At 37.1% G+C, this 25614-nt stretch overlaps 1 protein-coding gene across 14 annotated transcripts in view; it reads right to left on the reverse strand.

Annotated features, from left to right (window-relative positions):
* The window catches only part of NT5C2 (5'-nucleotidase, cytosolic II), a 101747-nt gene that overhangs the window by 48432 nt on the left and 27701 nt on the right, over positions 1 to 25614 (reverse strand). For 10 of the 14 annotated variants that reach the window (NM_001132349.1, XM_009245748.4, XM_009245747.4 and 7 more), the window contains 1 exon segment: positions 6 to 79. The exons of 1 other annotated variant lie outside the window; for it this stretch is intronic. In NM_001132349.1, coding sequence (NP_001125821.1) covers positions 6 to 79 — 74 coding nt within the window. 14 annotated transcript variants of the gene reach the window in all.

The raw sequence follows: 25614 nt of genomic DNA on the forward strand, positions 1-25614 counted from the left end.
CTCACCAGCAAGGGTATAATCCATATCAAAACCAAAACACTTTATCTTTTCCATCGCTAAACTTCGGTTCACAAACACCCTATAGAAAATAATAAAAAATAATATCTCAACACTGGAAAATAAATTCTCAAGTTTAATAAAGTTATTTGGCTATTTTTCTAGGTTTTCTCATTTATTTTTCCAACTGATTTTTTAAACTTTTAAAATTATATATTAAGATGTATAACACGACATGTTGTTTGATATACTTATCTTGATACACATACACAGTGAAATGATCAATACAGTCAAACAAATTAACATACCCATTATCCCATATAGTTACCTTGTTTTCTTCTTTTTTTTTATTGTGGTACAAGTACTTAAAATCTATTGTCTTGGCAAGTTAACAGTACCTAATACAATATTATTAAATATAGCCTTCATGCTGTACATTAGATCTCTTAGACTTATTCATCCAACATAACTGTAACTTTGTACCCTTTGATCTACATCTTTCCATCCTTCCCCGACACTGTTTTGTTTTTGTTTTTTGAGGCAGAGTCACTCTGTCACCCAGGCTGGAGTGCAGTGGTGCAATCACGACTCACTGCAGCCTCAGCCTCCTAGGCTCGGGAGATCCTCCTTTCCTCAGCCTCCCGAGTAGCAGGAACTACAGGCACACAGGCTCACCTATGTTGCTCTGGCTCGTCTTGAACTCTTGGGCTCAAGCAACCCTCCCACCTCGGCCTCTCAAAGTCCTGGGATTACAGACATGATCCACCACGCCTGGCCTCCAATCACTGTTTTGCTCTTTGTTTCTATGGTTTCTTTTTTTGATTGTTTTTTAGATTCCACATGTGAAATCATGCAGTATTCTTTGGTGTGTCTGGCTTATTTCACTTAGCATAATGTCTTCTATGTTCATCCATGGTGTTGCAAACGGTGGAATCTCCTTTTTTAAGGCTGAATATTCCATTGTGTGTATATATACCACAATTTCTTTATCCATTCATTCAGCCCATCAACAGATTTTTTTTTTTCCATCTCCTGGCTATTCTAAATAATGTTGCAATGAACATGGGAGTGCAGATATCTTCACAAAGTGGTGATTTTACTTCCTTTGGTCATATAACTAGAAGAACTGCTGGGTCATATGGCAGCTGTATTTTCAATTTCTTTAGGAAGCTCTACAGCATTTTCCACGGTGGCTGCATCAATTTACATTGCCACCAACAGTGTACAAGTGTTCCCTTTTCATGCATCCTTGCCAACATTTATATCTTTTTGATAAAAGGCATTCTAATAGGTATGAGATGATATCTCATTGTGGTTTTGATTTGCACTTCCCCTGATGATTAATGATGTTAAGCTCCTTTTCAAATACCTGTTAGCCATTTGCATGTCTGCTTTGGAGAAATGTCTATGCAGGTCCTTTGCCCATTTCTGGGTTATTTCTTTTTTCGCTATTGTTTGAGGTCCTCATATATTTTAGATATTAATCCCTTATCAGATATATGGTTCGCAAACAGTTTCTCCCAATCCATAGGCTGCCTTTTTATTTTGTTGTTTCTCCTTTGTTGTGCAGAAGCTTTTTAGTTTGAGGTAGTCCCACTTGTTTTTGCTTTTGCTGCCTGTGCTTTTGGTGTCCTATCCAAAAAAATCACTGCCAAGACCAATGTCAAGAAGCTTTTCCTTTGTTTTCTTTTAGATCTTCTCATTTAAATACCAATATTAAAATCCATAATAAAAATTATTCAAGGTTGGGAGCAGTGGCTCACACCTGTAATCCCAGCATTTTGAGAGGCTGAGGCAGGCAGATGGCTTTAGCTCAAGAGTTCCAGACCAGCCTAGGTAACACGGTGAGAACCCAACTCTACAAAAAATACAAAAATCAGCTGGGGATGGTGGTGTGCACCTGTGGTCCCAGCTACTTGGGAGGCTGAGGTAGGAGGATTGCTTGAGTCTACCAGATCAAGGCTATAGTGAGCCAAGATCACACCACTGCACTCCAGCCTAGGCAGCAGAGTGAGACCCTGTTCCCAAAAAACATAACAAATAAATTAAAAATTGAAAAATATTATCCAAGTCTTTCGTATACAGTAAATGAAATCAGATATTATACAAAAATATACAGATTTGTGTGTTGTGTCCTGGCATTAAAAATGCCATGTATTCAAGATTTCAGGGAAGAGGCTCTCCTTTCCAAAGTCTGACCCCATAAAATAAGATTACTTTTGGGATTTTATAACTCATTCACTTATTAATTTATAATTTATTTAATAAACAAGTCATTCAAAGCCCACTGAAGATATAAATATAGATTAATTGAATAAATAGCTACTGTCTATTATACCCAGATACTGTGATTGAACAAAAGACTGTACCAGCCCTCATGAAACTTATATTGTAATTTACTCTCTTTATCCTTGAGGAACTCAGCCTACTAGGAAGGAGACCTTTAAATAATTTCAGCCATTCAGTAAGTACTATAAAATAACATGGAGGAGAGAGTACCAGTTGTTTAGAGAGGTCAGGAAGAAATGTTTGAACTGAATCTTAATCAATCAGTAGTTTTCCGTTAGGAAAATGCAAGAAAGGCAATGCGGGCAAAATAACCAAGCAAAGAAAAGGTTTACAGTAAACTACAAAGCATTTATTGTGGCTGGAGCTGAGAAGCTTTCTTTGGTTTTGCTTCTGTTTGTTTTCACAGAAAGAGGTTTTCCAGGGGGGCAAGGATGGGGGAAGGAGCAATAAAAGCTATGAAAGGTTAGTAGGGGTCAAAATAATGAAGATTTTGTAAGCCATATTAGGGAATTTGGACTTTATCCCGCATTTAAGACCAAAATATCAGAGTTTAAGGAAATGAAATAATCAGAAAGATCACTATGAAGACATAGGAAAAACTGAACATATAATAGTATGGTAGATCATCAGCATGATGGTCTTTCAGGGTAAGTTTTAATCATCTTTAAAAATAAAGGCCAGGTGTAGTGGCTCACGCCTGTAATCCCAGTACTTTACAAGGCAGGCAGATCGCTTGAGCACAGGAGTTCGAGACCAGCCTAGGCAATATGGCAAAACCCCGTCTCCACAAAAAATACAAAAAAAAGCTGGGTGTGGTGGCGCATGCCTGTAGTCCCAGTTACTCGGGAGGCTGAAGTGGGATCTCCTGAGCCTGAGAGGCAGAAGTTGCAAAGAGCCAAGATTGTACCACTGCACTCCAGCATGGGTGACAGAGTGAGACCCTGTCTCAAAAAGAAAAAAAAGAAAGAAGAAAAGAAAGGAAGGGCCAGGCGCGGTGGCTCACATCTGTAATTCCAACACTTTGGGAGGCTGAGGCGGGTGGATCACGAGGTCAGGAGTTCAAGACCAGCCTGGCCAACATGGTGAAACCCTGTCTCTACTAAAAATACAAAAATTAGCTGAGCATGGTGGCGTGTTCCTGTAATCCCAGCTACTCAGGAGACTGAGGTAGGAGAATTGCTTGAGCCTGGACCCGGGAGGCAGAGGTTGCTGTGAGCCAAGATCACACCACTGCACTCCAGCCTGGGCTACAAAGCAAGACTCCGTCAAAAAAAAAAAAAAAAAAAAAAGAAGAAGAAAAGAAAAAAGGGAATGGAAAGGGAAAAGACAGAAAATAAGGTTATCCTTTCCAACTGATCCTCAGCTTGGTAGCCAAAGTTAAAACTGCATGGCTTCTCCTCTTATTACCAAACCTTTTCTTTGCCCTCATTTCATAAGTAACTGTAAGAAATTAGAATGATATAGATCAGTGGATCTCAAAACTGCAGTGTACATCAAAATCACAATCACCTGAGTAACTTGTTACAAATAAAAAAGCCTGGGCTGGGCTCCCCCATCAGTGATCTAGGTCAATGGTCTCCAAAGAAGAGTAACTGCATTAGAGATGCAAAAAGCCTCCACTGAGATACAGAAAGAAAATATCAGATCTTCTACTGATATTTACCTCACCATTTAAAAATGCCTAATTTATATATTTATATATGTTTCTTATTTATTTTCAAGACAGAGTCTTACTCTATTGCCCAGGCTGGAGTACAGTGGTTTAATAATGGCTCACTGCAGCCTCAACCTCCCAGGCTCATGTTATCCTCCTACCTCAGCCTCAGCCTCCCAAGTAGCTGGGACCACAGGTACACACCACCATGTCCAGCTATTTTTCTTTACTTTTTTTTCACAGGTACACACCACCATGTCCAGCTATTTTTCTTTACTTTTTTTTTTTTTTTTTTGTAGAGATGGCCTTGGAGACTTTTTAAAAAACGGAGTTTGAGACCAGGAGTGATGCCTCACACCTATAATCCCAGCACTTTGGGAGGCCAAGGTGGGAGGACTGCTTGAGCCCAGGAGTCTGAGACCAGCCTGGGCAATACAGTGAGACCCTATCTCAACAAAAAAATAAAAAATTAGCCAGGCATTGTGGCACATGCCTATAGTCTCAGCTACTCAAGAGGCTGAGGCAGGAAGATCACTTGAGCCCAGGAGGTCAAGGCTGCAGTGAACTGAGATCGTGCCACTGCACTCTAGCTTGGGCAACAGAGCAAGACCCTGTCTCAAACAAAGAAACAAAAAACACCCTCCAACCTCCAGCCCCCAAACATATCACCTTCTAATATTTCATCAAATATCACCCTGCTATTACTGATAAAAGCATCTACTTTATTTTCCCAGTTACATAAATCCTTTTGAAAGTACAACAGGGATAAAAGACAAAATAATGGTTGTAGCTCTAGAAACTAAATGTAACTACTGAAGGCTTTTCAAACAGATTCTTAATTCAGGCTAGAGAGCCAACTGGATCAAATCCTTGATCAGGCCCTAACAGCTGACATGCCTAAAATATTCTATGGGAATACAAACAGGAATGGATTGGGGATGATTTTTTCCCTTGTGATACAATCCAGGAGAGAAGTATGTGGAACCACATAATAAAAGAAACAGCTTTTACTCTCATAGAAGAAAGATGCTAGCTGGCTTCAAGCACAGCTAACATTACAGGAAAAAAGAGATTTTGCTGCTAATGTCAATCAGTGCTTAAGACAAGAAACTGTCAACAGTCTCAGCCAAGTACCAGCTTCTTTCTTTGTTAGAAAAGAGATTAAGCTTTTACTGTCATGAAAATATATCAAATCATATATGTATATTTTTAAGGATTCAAAGATTATAATGTACCTTTATTATCTATGTAAACTCTAGGAATAACATATTTCAGGAATATGAAAATCTGGTTTTGCCAAAATAATCATTGCTACATATCTATCAAATTGCACTTCTCATCTCTTTAACCTAGTCACATTAACTATTCAATCAACACATTCATTGTCTACTACAAAGCAGATACCATTTTGTGACATATGTCATAGAAGCTGTTCTTTAGGGAGCAGAAAGAGCTAAGACAGACTTTATAAGAGTCTAAAATTAGGAAATAAGATGTTTTCCTATGAAGTTCCACCAAATATCCTTTATCTTTCCATTTTCATTCAAAATAAGTGCTCTAACCACAAAAGCAATTCTTGAACTTAGAAACAATCACTCCTGTCTCCCCCCGATTCATTTCTATTATGATGTTTATAAAAATGAAAAGCCTTACATATATTCTCATCTTTCCTTTTCTTTCCCTAATCTAGGCTACAAAACATGAGGGGAGGGGCAATGTGGAATTAAATCTAATTTGTTTTATGAATAGCTGAAGTGCATAAGCAAAGCTATAATGGCAAAATAGAACAGCTGTATTATAGAGAACTGCAATAAGCCAAATATAGTTATTTGGCTATATATTCCACAGTTTACAAAGATAATAAACACCCAAATGCTTAAAGTATGCACTGACTTCAGCACAGAGGCAGCCTTAAAGCATGAAATACCATGTCTCCAGGATACAGTCTTCAAGAGAAACTAATCTCTTGGTCTCAAACTAATGACTACTCTTCACTGAGGTTACAGCAAAACAAAGTGTTAGGTACTATATCAACTAAAAGGTACTATATCAATTACAAGGCTGGCCCACTGCCCCATCATACATTTCAAAACAAAAAGATTTATCTGGTTGAGGAATCCAAAAATTTCTGTTGGTCTCCGGACCTTGACTGTACCTTTGCCAATGCCAGTTTACTGTGTCACATTTCCAAATTATTAACGAGTGGAACATACTCCACCCCTGTGTTCAAGAACTTGAACATATCTGAGAAATTAACTTCCCGAAGCTTGCTTTTAAAAAAGCTCAAACTTGCCGCCCTAGAAAGCATGACTAAACTAAGCATCCAATCTTAAAGCACAATTAACCAGCAATTCCAACATACTAAGTCTTTTGTTAAGTTGCAGATTTGAGCATTAACATGAAAAACAATCTCTAGGTGACAGGAACACTATAAAACGAAGCACAGACTTCAATATAAAGACAAATGTAACAGCTTTTATTATCATATCACACAGCAGTTAAGACATTAAACTTGAATAAACTCTATCCAAGTAAATATAAATATTAAGTATAAGAAATAGAGCCATTAATATAATGTGCTTTAGAAATAAGAATATTCTCACACTTAAGTAACATGAACATGCAATTTATTAAATTTGAAATTTTGTAAATACCAATCTTAATGGCTTTGAGATTTAACTTGTAATTCAAAGCAGTATTACCTCATCTGTCACTGGTTGCCGTTTTGAAAAGTGTAAAACTATCTGAGTCAACTAGTTCTTGAAGTCACATAACAAAATTCTTCATAAGGTCCCTAGTATAGTTTTTTTGTGACTTAACTTCAAGAAGTTTAGCCTGAATCAGGCCCCTCAAAAGCATGTATCTTCCGAGACAGTGCTGGAGAAAACACCTCTGTGTCTAATTTAACTTGTCATTGGATATCACTGTTGCTCCACACAAATCCATTTGGAATAGAATTTCTTTAGCAATGGTGAACTTTATCTGTAACTCCTCCCCTTGCCTAGGAGTCACAATTTCCTGGCCAAGTGCCCAATGACAGTTAGTGCAACAACAAATGAGACTAAGGATTCAAGTATAAAATCTTCTTGGACATCTGTTTTCCTTATGGGCTTGCATAATTATACATTGAAAATTTGCTACAATCAAGAAAAGAAAAAGTTACAAGTGCTTTTTGAGAGGGCTAATTTAAATTATGAACTAAAAACTATGTGTCTGTATATATGCACATTTTTACTTAATAGAAAATGCTATAATGTGGATTTTTTTGTTGAAAACCCAATCTCCAAACTAGTTCCTATTTCTGCTATAGGCACTCCCATTTTCCCACTCAAGCTTAAAATCTAGTTACTATCTTTTGATTCTTTCCTCTTCTTCAAATCCACATCCAATCATCTAATGTGCCTTCATTTAAATTACCAAATGTCTCTGGAATCCAATCTTCCATTCAATTCACAGTGCTAACAACATGTCCAGGTCCTCATTAGTCCAGCAATCATCTCCCAATTGCTCTGCCCTCGCACTAATGCCAAATTAATTGCTTTGAAGTAGTGCTACTCAAAGCATGGTCCACAGGCCAATGCTGGATTATGAACATTTGTTGCTAACCCATGACATGACACATACAGAAATTTTAAGTATTTAGAAACTTTTATAGTAATTTGACAGAGAAATTTTGTTTGTTGAATGTAGTAATAAAAAACGTAGGCTTACATTTTGTGTCTTCATTTTTCTTGAAATTCATTTTTATTTTATAAACGTGTCCATTTGAAACAGATTGTAAAAAAGTTGTTTATAAACTGGTCCTCCCTCACAGTTTGAGAAGCACTGTCCTAAAGCCCTGATCCAATCATATCACTCTCTTAAGAACTTTTAGTCATTGCTCACTACCTACCCAATTAATAAACTGCAAATTATTGGATCTTCAAGTTCAAAAACTTTCACCATTTTGTCAAAATCAGTTTGATCTTACATTGTGCCACATCATGCACCTTTGGCTGTAGTAATCAAAGTGAGCTACTTGCTATTTCCTAAATACGACCTAAGGCTTTGTTTATATTCGTTCCCCTAAAAGGGCCACCTCAGTTATCTCTAATTATCAAGACTCTGCATCTCAAGTGATTTTGTCACGAACTATCAATATTCTGGTTGTGCCACAGAACTATGTGACAGTAATGTCTCTGGGTCTCATTACTTTTCTACTTAATGAAAGAAACTGCGTCAGCAACTAAAATTCTATAAAGTTGTGACCCAAATGAGAGGTTTAAACATTCAAAATTCCCTATTTTGACACTTACTATATGTTGTCATAGACATAAAATATGGTAGTTCTCTTATTCTTTATTGGATTATAAACTTTGAGACCAGGATTTATAATCTTCCCAACACCTAACATAGGGCCTTGCAATAGCAGACACAATATTTAACTGAACTAAAAATTAAGCTTAAACTAGAAACTTAATAGGGGTTTGTCATTGCCAGAGCCTGTGGGGAGAAGGGAACAGGGAGTTTCTGCTAATGGGTACAGGGTTTCTTGTGGGGGTAATGAAATGTTCTAAAATTAGATAGCGGTATTGGTTGCACAACTCTGTGAATATACTAAAATCATCGAATTGTATGCTTTAAAAGGATGAATTCAATGATACGTGAATTGTATCTCAATAGAGCTGTTATTTAAAAAAGTGATAGGAAGACCTCAGTCTGCCATTATGTCTCCATCCTTCGTAAAAAGTACGCTTAATGATATAAAAAATATTATAGGTAAGAACGTTATGAAATGGATTCTTAAAAATTCAAAGCTCAAATACCAAGGACATACAGACACAACAAGGAATTTTGGGTTAGACTCTAAAAGAAACAGACATCTAGTAGCATTAGTTTTGCTTTCATAAATTCTAACCAATAACTTCTTACTAATTTGTTTTAACATTTTCTCTGAGGAACATCAAGAGGGATACATTTTGTTTATCAGATTGTGTCAAGAGAACAGCAGTGGCTGGGTGCGGTGGCTCACGCCTGTAATCTCAGCATTTTGGGAGGCCGAGGCGGGTGGATCACGAGGTCAGGAGATTGAGACCATCCCGGCTAACACGGTGAAATCCCGTCTCTACTAAAAATACAAAAAATTAGCCGGGCGTGGTGGCAGGTGCCTGCTGTAGTCCCAGCTACTCGGGAGGCTGAGGCAGGAGAATGGCGTGAACCCAGGAGGCAGAGCTTGCAGTGAGCCAAGATCGTGCCACTGCACTCCAGCCTGGGCAACAGAGTGAGACTCTGTCTCCAAAAAAAAAAAAAGAGAACAGCCACCTGTGCATTAAAAATCTGAACAGTGCTCACTTCAGCAGCACACACACTAAAAATCTGAACAAATGTGTTATCACTTATAAAATAAAACATGAAATTATAATACTCATTTTACTCACTCATATACTCAGTATTTAAAAGTTCCAGAGAAAAGTCAGTATGGAGACATACATAGAACAAAATTTAAGATGATTAAGATTTAAAATGCCATCAATTATAAAATGTACCCATATTATATACCAGTAAGAAAAGGGGGAAAATGCCAAGTCACAGCCTAGGAGATTCCGCAAAAAGTCAGGATATCAAAAGGGATATACTCATAATATGAGGATAACGGAGAAATATATCTACAATACAGAAGGGCCCACAAAGAAATCTGTACATCTCAGCCTTGACTGTACATCTATTTCCCATTTTGTACTGAGTCCAGGGAGGTGGAAAATCTCTCCGAGAATTTGAACAAGTCAGTCTTGTAGGTTGTGCTCTGAATTTATACTACCAGGATGGTTGATATTTTCCCCAGGTGACCGAAAGAAGCGAAAGCAAATCCTCTCTGGAAGAACTCAACTTGAATTCTAGGTGGTATATTGCCAGATATAGCCCAGTTTCTGGGACGTTTAAATGTAAAAGAAGGTCTATCTTAAAAACTATAAAATAATAGGAGTACTGATGATAATGTAGACTCTCTTTCCACCAAAGATTTTAAAGCACACTTTAAAGAGATTCATCAAAAATATTAAGCAAAAGACATTCAAATTCCCTTCACCTTCATTCTCAAAGGAAGAAATTGTGATAATGGGAGCAGGATGGTAGGAAATGTAAGAGAGGGCTGACTACCAAATCAGAAAAATACACAAGTTATGGGAGAAACCAGGACAATACCAGTACTTCTAAGAATATATTTACTATTCTAAAACCTCAGTCTAATTAAGCATAGGTTTTTCCAATCCCTTTTTGCCTACTTTCCTCTAAATTGTTTTTCACTTTTTCTCTACAATTTCTGAAAGACCAGTGTATAGAGGATCATTCATAAAACATAGCAAAATTTCAGGGTTAAACTCTGTGAGATAGAAATTAGAGAAGAAAATATGGTTATCCATGTTAGCTAAGTCCAAATTAACAAGTATACTGTGCCTATATTGGAAGAAAGGTCAAAATCCAGAATTTAAAATAAAAACAAATAATAAAATTCATTTTGGCCTTTTACCTAAACGGCAGCAACTCTAGTAATTTAAAAAAAAAAAAAAAAAAAAAAAAGCACTTTAACAACTCCAGAGGGCTAATTCAATCATGGTACTGCAAAGAGAGTATATTTTTCCCTGCATTACACAACCTAGGAGCAACGATATTTTCCCAAAGTTATCCTTTTGAATGTGAATAATCAACAACCACTTTACGAAATTTTTAATCAGCAGGATGAGGAGTTTCTCATCTCATTCCTCCACCAACTTTACCAAGGTATCATTTACTTAAAATAACATTCACCCACCTTAAACGAAAATTTTGGTGAGTCTGATAACGGTATACAGTCATGCAACAACTACTACAATCAAGATGTAGAATATTTTCTTCAATCCAAAAAATTCCTTCATGTTCTTTTGCAATACCCTCCCCAGCCCTTGGCCCTGAGCTACCACTAGTACTTTCTGTCACTGTAGTTTTCATATAAATGGAATCAAGTATTATTTTGTCATGTGTCTGGCTTACTTAGCAATACTTCTGAGATTCATCCATGTTGCTGCATATATGATTAGTTCTTTTATTCCTGAGTATTTCATTGTATGGATATACCACAATTTGTTTATCCATTCAGTTAATGGACACTTGGTTTGTTTCCCAGCTTTCGACTATTATAAATAATGCCGCTACAAACAGTCACATACAAATTTATGTGGGCATCTTTTCATCTCTTGGGTAAATATCTAGAAGTGGAATTACTAGGTCATATGTTAAGCATATGTTTAACTTAAAAAGACATCGCCAAAACTCTTTTCTCTTTTGCACTCTTATCAGCAATGCATGAGAGTTACCATTGCTCCACAATGTCAGTGTTTTTAACTGTAGCCATTTTAGTGTGTGTGCAGTGGTATCTCACTATAGTTTTAATTTGTATTTCCCTAATGACCAATAACATCTTTTCAAATCCAATTTTATGAAGCATCAATTCAAATATTTTGCCCGTTTTTAAACTGGGTTGTCTTATTATTGAATTACAAGAGTTCTTCCTATATTTTGGATCCAAGTCTTTTATCAGATATAAACATATTCAGAATATTTTCTCCCAGTCTGTGGCTTGCCTTTAAATATTCTTAATGATGTCTTTCAAGAAACAGAAATTTGATTTTTTTAATTTTGATGAAGCCCAACTTATCAATTTTGTCTAACAATTTTTATTCACTTTACCTAAGAAATCTGTACCTCATTCGGGGTCACAAAGATTATATTCAGGTCTATGATCCATTTATTTTAATGTACAGTTTGAGGTAAAGGTCAAGGGTCAAGGTTCATTTTTTTTCCCTATATGAATATTCAGTTGTTCCAGTACATTTGTTAAAAACACTAGCCTCTCCTGGCCAGGCGCAGCGGCTCACACCTGTAATCCCCAGCACTCTGGGAGGCCAAGGTGGGTGGATCATCTGAGGTCGGGAGTTCAAGACCAGCCTGACCAACATGGACAAATCCTGTCTCTACTAAAAATACAAAATTAGCCGGGCATGGTGGTGCATGCCTGTAATCCCAGCTACTAAGGAAGACTGAGGCAGGAGAATCGCTTGAACCTAGGAGGCGGAGGTTGCGGTGAGCCAAGATTATGCCACTGCACTCCAGCCTGGGCAACAAGAGTGAAACTTGTTCTTAAAAAAAAAAAACAAAAAAAACAAAAAAAAACACTAGCCTCTCGCCATTGAATTAGCTTAACTTCATTGCTGAAAATCAATTGATTATATATGTGTGGGTCTATGAACTCCCCATTTGGTTCCATAATCTATATGTCTATCTTAACACTAATATCACACTGTCTTAATTACCATAGGTTTACATAAAGCTCAAGTATAATTTTGGGTGATTTAACTCTATTAACAATCTTTTCCTATTACTATTAGGGAAACATTTCATAGCTATCAAATGATAACACGATACTAAATGTCAATATTGCACTTATGAAAACAGTGAATGTAAGAATTTTTTTCATCCCCAAGCACAAAATGTATCCATTTATTTCTAAAGATAGCATAGAGAATAAAACTTAATTGATTTCATTTATATACTCCACATACTTCAAATGCACTTACCCATTCAGACAGTACAGGCATTGCTCCAGAGGCTCCTAGAGATAAACCTAAAAAAAAAATCTGCCCTTACAGTGTCCTAGAGGGGTAATACAGGTCCCTCCAACTTTCTCTAACTAACCAAGTCTAACATATACTTTACCATAGGGTAAAAATTAGTACTAACTACTTCCAAGAACTTTAACCGCATCTAGAAATACAATTCATCTTAAATCCACAAACTATAATAGCTTTATAAACAACCCTGTGTACAAGATTGACAAACATACTGGCACCTGTGATAGTCCTTATCATAAAAATGGTTTAACAACTACCTATGTATAGCCAGTGGTAGAAGGAAAGAAAATATACCAACCTAAAAAGGCAGTCCTTTAAGAAAATATACCAATCTAAAACGGCAGTCCTTTCATAATTTTCACATTTAAAAGAAACCTCAAATTTCTAGTGATGTTATAAAAGGTCTAAAAATAATACAGAATTACTTATACCCCTGGTTGTTCTCGTTATTCAATAATGAAGTTTAAAAATAGCAGTAAAGTGGGCCAATTTTATTTTGTTCATCATCAATACATGATTAGATTAAAATAAGTTGTAAATGTGAGGCTCTGGAACCACTTCAAATTTTCTTACAGAACAAAAGAACTAGAAAGATAATTAATTCCAGAAAAATAAAAACTAAACTTTTACTGTATTTTTAAAGAATTTTTTTGAGAGATTTATGTCCTATTTTATTAAAAGAAACATCTCTCTAAAATTAACCAGGTCTAGTTATGCCTGAAGGCTAGAAATGAAATAACCAACAGTATGCAGTTATTAACTTATCACTTATTATAGTGGTCACAAAAAGAGAATCAGTAATAATTCAGACTCTGAAGCATAAGAGAAAATAATATAAGAATAACACAGAACTATCTTATATTGCAAAGCAAATTAGAATAGGGAATTCTACTCTAAATTATTTTTTGCCTACACGCCCCAGAAACAAAATCATAGGCTGTTTTTCACTAAATATTTCACACCATTTTCTAAAGGTACAACCTATTTTAAAACGCCATTGAATTTTTAAGCTTCCCTCAATTCTTTGGTAAACCACCGTTTGCTTCCAATCTTGATAAATACATTCTGCAGAAAAACAAAATGAATTTACCACAGAGTAAACAAAGTACTTACATCTTACAAAATTCCTATTAAGATTGCCCTTACTCAATGCTGTCTTTCAAAACAACAATAGCAACTTTACAGTAGATTACACATGAAACACTATAAGAGTTGGGCTGAATTTCTTTCAATCTCTGCCTCTACCTCCACTCTCGGACTGGTAGCACTGCTTATTAATCTTTTAATTCATGCAGATGACACCTCTTCACTGAGAAAAATGAAAGAGAAAGAATAATAAAATCACTTACCCTTCCTTAGACATTCTCAAAGATCTACTTCCTCTGGATGAGAATACAGGATCAACAAACAAGCTTCACTGATCTCTTGAGAACTGTAGCTCATTTGTTAAAGCACAGAGAACTCAGGCCCTGAGAGGCCCAACAAATTTGGGCACAATGCCGAACCCTAACTAGGCAATATCTCAGTGACCAATATCCTCAGCTTTAAATACTTGAAAACTTAATAATTTTTTTAAAAATTTCAAGACTAGGAAAAATAACTAATGGCCTGAACTGTTTAAGGCTGGCCAGTTAAGGAAAGAGGCAATCCAAATGGCAAGTTCCTGTAAGAGACAGGAATCGTTACTGGCAAACACAGAAAAAGCAAATTTACCCCCTAATGAGGCCCTCCAACAGTACGCAAACAATGTGAGTTTCACAGAATCAAGCAGCCCTGGTCGGTCAAAATCATTTTTAGTTTACTCTGGAAGCAAAAAACACAGGATAAATAATTTTATGTTTTAATTATTAGTGTAGTTATTTCCTCCCTCAGAAAATGAACAACGTGAATTACAAGAGAAGGAAGTATGTGCCGATCATATTACAGGAGGAACCTAAAGTATTTCCACAGTGAGGTTTTTTTTTTTTCTGATTTCATTAACTGCTTTTAAACAAAACATCTGTGTTCACAAATATTTCACTTAATCGCCTGAAAATTTCAGCTCATGTGAAAAGATATTTACAGATCTTTGGCATATGGGGGATAAATCCAGAACATTCTAAAGGTTAATTCCAAATCTCAGAGCAAATTGAGCTTTGAAAAAAAAAATCTGTAACATTCCTGCCTCCTGACCAATATAATGCATAGCGATTATGCAACAGGGGAAGAAATAAATAAGTCTGCTAAAGTCTAAGAACATTGAGATGGCAAATAAATCCTCCTCATGGTGATTCAAATTAAAAATAAAATACATATACCTTAAAGAACCACTACTTGAATTAAGGCTTAAAATTTTTAAAAGCTTTATCCCTTTAAATATTACCTAAATATCTTAGCATAAAGGTTTCTTTTTGTTATTAAAATGTTTAAATAGTTACTAAGTAATTAAAAGCACTACTAAATACTATAAATTCAAAATAAAATTTAGGGATAAAAGACTTTAAGGTAGAAAAGATAAAAAAGAAAAAACAAAAGAAAATTATTTTCAGTTTATTTAGAAAAGTAGTATGGTGTAATGGAAAGAGAATGGGCACTAGAAGAACTAAGGCTTAAATTCCAGCTCCTCCACTCTCTGGCTTTGGAACTTTGAAAAAGTTACTTAACCTAAGCCTGAGCGTTTTAATCTATAAAAACGAAGATAACATCTGGTAGGGATGTTGTCTGTCATATGTAAGCACTCCAAGAACTATTACTGAGGGTAGGGGAACAGGAAAAGCAACTGGATTATCAGGCATTGCCACAATATATCTCTTGGGAAATACTTTTTTTAAAAATCTAAATCTCAAGTTTTACGTAAATATGAAGGATTTCCATTGACTATCCTCAAAGCAAATTCCATAACTACAAGAATACAAATTGAATATGGAAAAATGATCTAATCCTTAAGGGTGCCAACTTCCCATGGATTCCCTAGATTTTCAGCTTGTGGTATCACAGCTCAGTGCAGTGGAAATAAATGTAATTACTATTTTAAGACTTTACTATTGGCAAAGAGAAAGGAAAACAAAAATTCTCACTTGAACTGAGGGTACACACTTACAGGAGCTTCCTGTGCAAAAGGTAAGGCATTGTCTAAAGATGATTAGCTCTTTCAAACTCCATGCATACATTAAACAAATATTTACTGAATGTCTGTGTGCCAGATACCAGTAATACAAAGATAAACTTGGCAGTCCTTGATTTTAAGAAGCTAGTGAGAAGGTCCATTCAAAAGCAGTTATGAAGTAGTGTGTTAATAGTAGTATTAGAGATATGCACAACAGAGAGGGACATATAGATCCTCTTGGCTGAGTCTTATAGAAACAAAGGATGAGATACTGTTTTTTTAAAACTGACACTGTGCTAAGCTCTTTATTTATTACCTCATCTAATCTTTGCAATAACTCTATGAGGTAAAGTTATTCCAGTTTAAAAGATGACAAAATTAAAATTTACAAACGTTAAATGCTGTGATTCTTAAGAAATGGAAGAATCCAAAATGCCAACCCTAGTCCCAAGCTCTTAATCACCACGCTAAAAGTATTAGCAGCAGGCTAAGAGGAAAAGAAGAAGTCTCCAACAGAAAAGGAACCATGAACAAAAAGCAAAATGACATCAACATTTTTAATGTGTGAATAAAAACAAAGCTATGAGCCCGGGAGGTCAAGGCTGCAGTGAGCCATGATCACACCACTGCCCTCCAGCCTAGGTGACAGAGCGAGACCCAGTCTCAGAGAAAAAGCAAAGCTAGATACAGTTGAGTTGACAGAACACAGAATCTGAGAAGAGAACTGCTCAACACAAAAGTGGACAGAAAAAGATCAGTCTTACAGAGTCTTAGCGGGGTTAGAATTTATCCTGTTGCATGCTTGATGTGATATCACTAAAGGATCTAAGCAAGATTATAACATTATTTAAAAAATGAATTTGGCCAGGTGCCATGGCTCACACCTGTAATCCCAGCGACTCAGGAAGCTGAACTGGGAGGACTGCTTGAGGTCAAGAGTTTTAGACCAGCATGGGCAACATACAAGATCCTGTCTCTACAAAAAAAAATTCAAAAATTAGCCGGGTATGGTGGCATGCACCTGTAGTCCCAGGTACTTGGGAGGCTGAGGTGTGAGAATTACTTGAGGTCAAGGTGACCGCAGTGAGTTATGATCATGTCATTACACTCCAGCCTGAGCAACAGAGTGAGACTCCATCTCTTGAAAAAAAATTTTTTTTGAGGAGGACAAGGCTGAAGGTGGGGAGACCTACAGGGGAATACTGCTGTAATCTAGGACAGTGATAACAAGGGCCTGGACTATGGCAATACTATCAGGAATGAAAAGGCCAGAGTCTAGAAATAATTAGATTCATTTTAAAGTATGCATGTATGCTTAAATAAGACACTAAAATTTGAGCATGGTGACTATATTATTCCTCACTTCTTGGATATATGGTGGTAATATTTAGAAATGCTTCCTAATGGATGTAGTAACAATTAAAGTCCTCTTTTAAAAAGCTTTCAAGGGGCCACGTGCAGTGGCTCATGCCTGTAATCCCAGCACTTTGGGAGGCCGAGGCGGGCGGATCACCTGAGGTCAGGAGTTCTAAGACCAGCCCAGCCAACATGGCGAAACCCCATCTCTACTAAAAATACGAAATTAGCCAGGCGTGGTGGCGCATGCCTGTAATCCCAGCTACTCGGGAGGCTGAGGCTCGAGAATCACTTGAACCCAGGAGGCAGAGGTTGCGGTGAGCTGAGATTGCGCCATTGCACTCCAGCCTGGGCGACAAGAGTGAAACTCCATCTCAAAAAAAAAAAGCTTTCAAGGGCCAGGCACAGTGGCTCACACCTGTAATCCCAGCACTTTGGGAGGCCGAGGCAGGCAGATCACGAGGTCAGGAGATGGAGACCATCCTGGCTAGCACAGTGAAATCCCATATCTACTAAAAATACAAAAACTTAACCAGGCGTGGTGACACGTGCCTGTAATCCCAGCTACTCAGGAGGCCGAGGCAGGAGAATCGCTTGAACCCAGGAGGCAGAGGTTGCAGTGAGCTGAGATCACGCCACTGCATTCCAGCCTGGGCAACAGGGCGAGACTCCATCTCAAAAAAAAAAAAAAAAGCTTTCAAAGGAGGTGGTTGGAAATAGAGTCAGGAATATAAGTCAGGTCTTACAACTCTTAGAACAAAGTTCACTAAGATTTAAATGTTTAATATATAACTAGAAACTGCAAAAAGTGACATAGATTTGAAAAAATATTCCAAAATGAAATGCTGAAACAAAAAAAATTATGTAAATCAAAATTTTTAAATGTGATTAATAGATTTCACAACAGATCAGACCCAACTGAAAAGAGAATTAGTGAACTGGAAGATAGGTCAGGAAAAACTTTCCAGAATGCGACACAGAGACAAAAAAAAGGATGGAAAATACAAAAGGATAAGAGAAGAAAGGACACCATCCCAATCTACCATATGCTTATTAGGGTTCAGAAGGAAAGGAGAAATAGGGCAGGAACAATATATGAAAATACAACCACTGAAAATTTTACAGAACTGATTAAATACAAGCACAAAATCAAGAGGTCCAAAGAATCCCAAGCAGGAAAAATAAAGAAATCCAAAGTTTATTACCTACCAACTTTGGGAGACATATGGGTGGGAGTAACATTTCTGATATGCCTTTTGCATAATTTTGACTTTTAAATGTATATTACTCATATATAATATATAATAATGCTATAACATAGGATGTATTATGAAATAATGTTATATTATGTTAAATTATTTAAAAATTAAATCAATAGAATGAAAAAGAAAAAAACACTTAACTGAAAGCAAACAAATGAACCTAATTATACTGTATACAAATACCCTAACCACGCTGTAGAGAAAAAAAGCAAGAACGAACTAACCAAAGGAACTAAAAAACACAAAGTCTAAGCCTTTAGACTTTGGCAGGGTAAGGTAAGAAAGTAGAAGAATGGCAAACAAATCCTGAACTCTTTTTAGGTTTGTTTGTTATTGTATAATTTAATCAACGGAAGCAATTTTAGATTAAGCAAACTAAATATGTTGATGATGTCAGGAGCCAGGGCTTTCACTGTGGAACAAGAGATATACAAACATGGAATGGGAGTGAACAAGAAGGAAATTTCCTAGGATGGACTATAGAATTAGATGTAATGGTGTGAACTCATGATTTCTACAATACATATAAAAATGCATATCCAGTGAAAAATGCTACACAAATTAAGGTAAAGACATCTTTAGAACATGCCACTCAACATCAGCAGAATACACATTCTTGTCAAAAGCATATAGATTATTCAAGATAGACCACAGAGTAGCCCATAAACCAAGACACAGTAAATTTAAAAGGACTAAAATCATGTAAAATATGTTCTACAACCACAATGGAATGAAAGTACAAGTCAATGACAAAAGAAAATTCGGGGCCAGGTGCGGTGGCTCACACCTGTAATCCCAGCACTCTGGGAGGCCGAGGCGAGCAGATCAGGAGGTCAAGAAATTGAGACCATCCTGGCCAACATTGGGAAACCCCATCCCTACTAAAAATACAATAATTAGCTGGGCATGGTGGCACGCACCTGTAGTCCCAGCTACTCAGGAGGCTGAGGCAGGAGAATCGCTTGAACCCGGGAGACGGAGGATGCAGTGAGCCAAGATCGCGCCACTGCACTCCAGCATGACAACAGAGCGAGATGCCATCTCAAAAACAAAAAAGAAAATTTGGGACATTCACAAATATGTAGAAATTAAACAACACACTCCTAAATAATAGAAATCACAAAGAAAGCTAGAAAACACTTAACAATTTAATGAAAAAAAGGACATAACAAAACCACTGGGATACAGCAAAAGCAGTGCTCAGAAGAAAATTTATAGCTATAAATGCACATATTTAAAAAGAAGAAACATCTCGATAGCCTAGCCTTCCACATTAAGAAATTATAGAAAAAGAAGAACAAATTCAACCCAAATCAAACAGAAGGATGGAAATAATATATTATAGATTAGAGCAGAGATTTAAATATATATATACAAAATCTAAAGCACTGGAGAAAAATCAATGAAACCAGAAGTTGGTTCTTTAAAAACATCAACAAAACTGACACTTAGCTAGACTGACCCAAAAAAAAGAAAACTCAAATTACTAAAATCAAGAATAAAAGCAGAGGCCAGGCACGGTGGCTCACACTTACAATCCCAGCAATTTGGAAGGCCAAGGCAGGCGATCACTTGAGGTCAGGAGTTCGAGACCAGCCTAGCCAACATGGTGAAACCCTGTCTCTACTAAAAATACAAAAATTAGCCAAGCATGGTGGCGGGCACTTGTCATCCCAGCTACTTTGGGAAGCGGAGGCAGGAGAATCGCTTTAACCCAGGAGGCAGAGGTTGCAGTGAGCCGAGATTGCACCACTGCGCTCCAGCCTGGGTGACAGAGCGAGACTCTTATCTCAAAAAAAAAAAAAAAAAAAAAAGAATAAAAGCAGAGACATTACTACTGACCTCACAGAAATAAAAACAGATATAATACTATAAATAACTATATGCCAACATATTAGGTAACCAAGATAAAACAGACAAAAGTAGTACAAGACTTGTACACTAAAGACTACAATACCTGGAAACACTCAAATTACCAACATTGACTCAAAAAGAAATAGAAAATCTAAAGAGATCTATAAGTAGTAAGGAGATTAAGTCAGTAATCAAAAAACTTCTAACACTGCCAGGTGCAGTAGCAGATGCTTGTAGTTCCAGCTATTCAGGAGGCTGAGGCAGGGGGATCACTTGAGGCCAAGAGTTAGAGGCTACAGTGCACTATGATCAGGCCCGTGAATAGCCACTGCATCCAGCCTAGGTAACAGAGTAAGACCTCATCTCCAAAACATGCACACACACACACACACACGCACACACACTATTAGAGCTAATAAAAAAAGTTGAGCAAAGTGGCAGGATACAAGATTAATACACAAAAAACCAGTTGCGTTTCCATAAACTAGCAATGAACAATCCAGAAACAAAATTAAGAAAACAATTCTATTTACTATAGCATCAGAAATAATGAAAGACACCAGACTGGACAACATACCAAGACCCCCTTCTCCATAAAAAAAAAAAAAAAATTTAATTAGCTAAGAATGGTGGTACATCTATAGTCCTAGCTACTTGAGAAGCTGAGGTGGGAGAATCACGTGAAGCCAGGAGTTCAGGGTTACAGTGAGCTATGATCATGTCACTTTACTACACCTTGGGTGACAGAGCAAGACCCTGTCTCTTAAAAAAAAAAAAAAGAAAAGAAAAAAGAAAGAAAAGAAAATACTTAGGAATAAATTTAACAACAGAAGTGCAAGACTGTACAATGAAGACTACAAAATACTGTTGAAAGAATTAAAGAAAATCTAAATAAATGGAAAGACATCCCATACTCATGGATCAAAAGACTTAATACTTTTAGGACAGCAATACTTCTCAAAGTTATATATAGAGAGAGTCAATGTAATCCATAACAAAATCCCAGCTGGCTTTTTTATATAAATTGACAAGCTGATCCTAAGATTCATATGGATATAGAAGGGCACCAGAACAGCCAAAACAATCTTGAAAAAGAAAAGTAGGTTGCTGTTTTTCAAAACTTACTACAAAGCTGCAGTAATCAAGACTGTGTGCTACTGGCATAAGGACAAATAGATCAAACAAATATAATTCAGAGTCCAGAAACAAATTCATATATCTATGTTCAAATGATACTTGACATGGGTGCCAAGACCATTCACTGTGAAAAGAATAGTCTTTTCAAAAAATGGTGCTAGGACAACCGGACAGTCACATGCAAAAAAATGAATCTGGACCCCTATCTTGTATAATAACACAAAAAATAAATTAAAATGGATCAAAAATCTAAATGTAAGACCTAAAGCTATAAAACTATCAGAAGAGAACACAGGAGTAAATCACTGTGACTTTGGAATAAGCAATGGTTTCTTAAACACGTCATGAAAAGCACACTCAAAAAAAGAAAACATATGTAAATTGGACTTCACCGGTATTAAAATAACATGTGTTTCAAAGGATACTACCAAAAAAGTTATTAATGAATGTCAGCCCACAGAACGGGAGACAATATTGGAAAATCATGTATCTGATAAAGGTCTAGAATCCAGAATATATAAAGAACTTTTACAACTCCACAATATAAACAACTCATTTAATAATAATAGGCAAAACACCTAAACAGACACTTCACAAAAGATACACAAACGGCCAGTAAGAACATGAAAACACGCTTACCACTATTGGTCATAAGGGCAAGTAAAGACCATAATGAGATACTATTTCACACACACTCACATGGCTATAATTAAAAAGGCAGGGCCAGGCACGGTGGCTCACACCTGTAATCCCAGCATTTTGGGAGGCCAAGGCGGGCAGATCACGAGGTTAAGAGATTGAGACCATCCTGACCAACATGGTGAAACCCCATCTCTACTAAAAATACAAAAATTAGCTGTGCGTGGTGCATGCCTGTAGTCCCAGCTACTCGGAAGGCTGAGGCAGGAGAATCAGTTGAACCCGGGAGGCAGAGGTTGCAGTGACCTGAGATCGTGCCACTGCACTCCAGCCTGGTGACAGCAAGACTCCGTCTCAAAAAAAAGGCAGTTAAGTGTGATGACGATTTGGAGAAACTGGAACGTTCATACACTGCTAGAGGGAATGTAAAATGATGCATCTGCACTGGAAAATGGTTTGGCAAAGTGCAAGCAACCCAAATGTTAAGCAACAGATTAATGGAAAAACAAAATATGGTATATCCATACAATATTTTTTTTTCTTTAGACAAGGTCTCACTCTGTCATCCAGGCTGGAGTGCACTGGCACAATCATAGCTCACTGCCACTTTGACTTCCCAGGCTCAAGTGATCTTCCCACCTCAGCCTCTTGAACAGCTGGGACTACAGGCATGCACCACCATGCCTGGTTAATTTATGTATTTTTTTGTAGAGATGGGGTTTTGCGATGTTGCCCAGGCTAGTCTCAAACTCCTGGTATTATGATGCAATTTGCCCACCTCACCTACCAGGAAGTGCTGGGATTACAGGCATTAGCCACTGTGCCTGACCAATAGAATATTATTTGGCAATAAAAAATAATGAAGTACTGAGATAGGCTACAATACAGATGAACCTTGAAAACACTGTGCTAAGTGATGCAGGGCACAGTGGCTTGTGCCTGTAGTGCTACAGTCCCAGCTACTCAGGAAACTGAGGCAGGAGTATCATTTGAGCCCAGGAGTCTGAGGCTTCTGTGAGCTATGACTGGGCCACTGTACTCCAGCCTGGATGACAGAGTAAGACTCCAACTCTTAAAAAAAATAATAAAAAAAGAAAATACCATGCTAAGTGAAAGAAGTCAGACACAGAAGGCCATAAACTGTATGATTTCATTTATATGAAATATCCAGAATAGGATAGAGACAGAAAGTATTTTAGTGGCTGACACCGGCTGGAGAGAGAGGGTAATGTGGAGTGGACTACTAATGAGTATGAGGTTTCTTTTGGGATAATGAAAAATGGTTGTATCACTTTGTCAATATACTAAAAGCCACTGAATAATATACTTCTATTTTATATTATGTAAATTATAATTCAATTAAGTTGTTTGTTTGTTTTTTGAGACAGAGTCTTGCTCTGTCACCAGGCTGGAGTACAGTAGCACAATCTTGGCTCACTGCAACCTCCACCTCATGGGTTCAAGTGACTCTCCTGCCTCAGCTTCCCAAGTAGCTGGGACTATAGGCGCATGCCACCACGCCCAGCAAATTTTTGTATTTTTAGTAGAGACGGGGTTTCACCATGTTGGCCAGGATGGTCTCGATCTCTTGACCTCATGATCCACCCACCTCAGCCTCCCAAAGTCCTGGGATTATAGGCATGAGCCACCGCGCCCCACTGAAGCTGTTATTTTTTAAGAGAATATACATACACACCTTCCACAAATCAATATGGAAAAAAAAGACAACACAATTGGCAAACAACTTGAAAAGGCAAGTCACAGAAGAGGATCTTCTGCAAACAGCTACTTACAATATGAAGGTGTTCAACCTATTCATCAGAAAAATACAACTTAAAACCAAAAGGAGATGCCACTATATATACACTAGAATAACTTTTAAATTAAACGTACAATTCCAAAGATTAATATTAAAGTGTTGGTGATACTGCTCTCATACATTGTAAGTGGAACTATAAACTGCTAGGGAAAACTATTTTGCGGTATCTACGAAAACTAAACGTATGCTTAACCTATGGCCCAGCAATTCCATTCCTGGGTAGAAACCAAGAGAACTGAATGTATATATCCACAAAAAGATTTGTTCAAGAACGTTTATAACATCATTATTCTTATTTTTTTCAACTAAAAATTACTATTATTTTATTATTACTAAAATACAATAGTTTTTTATTTAAAATACACTGTTTATGTATACATTTCTATGAATCCTAACTCACATAATAGTTACCACAATCTGAAATTTAAAAGTTCCATCACCCCAAAAAACTCTCCCCTACTATCCTTCTGTAGTCACACTTTCCCTCTCTACTAACTCTTAGAACCCACTAATGTGTTCTCCATCACTACAGTTTTGTCTTTTTGAGACTATCATATAAATAAAATCATGCCAGATGCCATTTAAGACTGGCTTATTTGACTCAGCATTATGCCTTTGAGAGTGATCCAAGTTGCTGTATCACTAGTTCATTATTTTACCCGAGTTATAATCTATTCTATAAATATACCACATACTGTTTATGTATGTACCTGCTGAAGAACATTTGGGCTGCCTTCAGTTTTGAGCAATTATAAACAGAGATACTATAAACATTATCCATTGTGTGAACCTAAGTTTTCATTTCTCTACGGTAAGTATCTAGGAGTGGGATTTCTGGGTCATTAATGATAAGGTCTCTAACTTGATAAGAAACTGCCAAACTGTTTTTCCAGAGGAGCTGCACCCTCCCTGTTCACGAACAATGTATGAGAAGTTCCAGTGGCTCCACATCCTTGGCAACACTTGATATTGTCAATATTTTTTATTTTAGCTATTGTAACAGGCATATATACAGTTGCTTTAATTTTTATCTTCCTAATGGCTAAAGAAGTTAAATGTGTTTTTACGTCATCTGTATATATCTTCTGTAGTGATGTTCAGTCTTTTAACCATTTCATAATTTGGTTATTTTCATACTGTTAAATTTTAAAAGTTCTTTATATACTCCAGATATATGTCCTTTATCGAATTTTTTTCAGTCTGTAACAGCTTTATACACAATAACTAAAAACTTAAAAAAAAAAAAAAAACTCAAATGTGGGCCAGGCATGGTGGCTCACGCCTGTAATCCCAGCACTTTGGGAGGCTGAGGCAGGTGGATCACTTGAGGTCAGGAGTTCAAGACCAGCCTGGCCAACATAGTGAAACCCTGTCTCTACTAAAAATACAAAAAAAAAAAAAAAAAACTGGTGGCACACACCTGTAATCCCAGCTACTCAGAAGCCTGAGGCACAAGAATCGCTTGAACCTGGGACGCAGCCAGGCACGGTGACTCACGCCTAAAATCCCAGCATTTTAGGAGTCCAAGGCAGGAAAATTGTTTGAAGCCCGGAGTTTAATACCAGCCTGGGCATCAAAGTGAGACCATATCTCTACGAAAAATAAAACATAAAAAAATAGCTAGGTGTGGTGGTGTGCTCCTGTAGTTCTAGCTGCTTGGAAGGCTGAGTTGGGAGGATCATTAGAGCCCAGGAGGAGGTCAAGGCTGCAGTGAGCTATGATTGTGCCACTGCACTCCATCCTGGGCAACAGAGTGAAATCGTGTCTCTGAAAAACAATGCTTTTTTTTTTATTTTGAGACGGAGTGTCGCTCTTTCACCAGGCTGGGGTGCAGTGGCTCAATCTCAGCTCACTGCAACTTCCGCCTCCTGGGTTCAAGT

This window comes from Pongo abelii, chromosome 8 (genome assembly GCF_028885655.2).
Source record: "Pongo abelii isolate AG06213 chromosome 8, NHGRI_mPonAbe1-v2.0_pri, whole genome shotgun sequence".
NCBI classification, from domain to species: Eukaryota; Metazoa; Chordata; class Mammalia; order Primates; family Hominidae; genus Pongo; species Pongo abelii.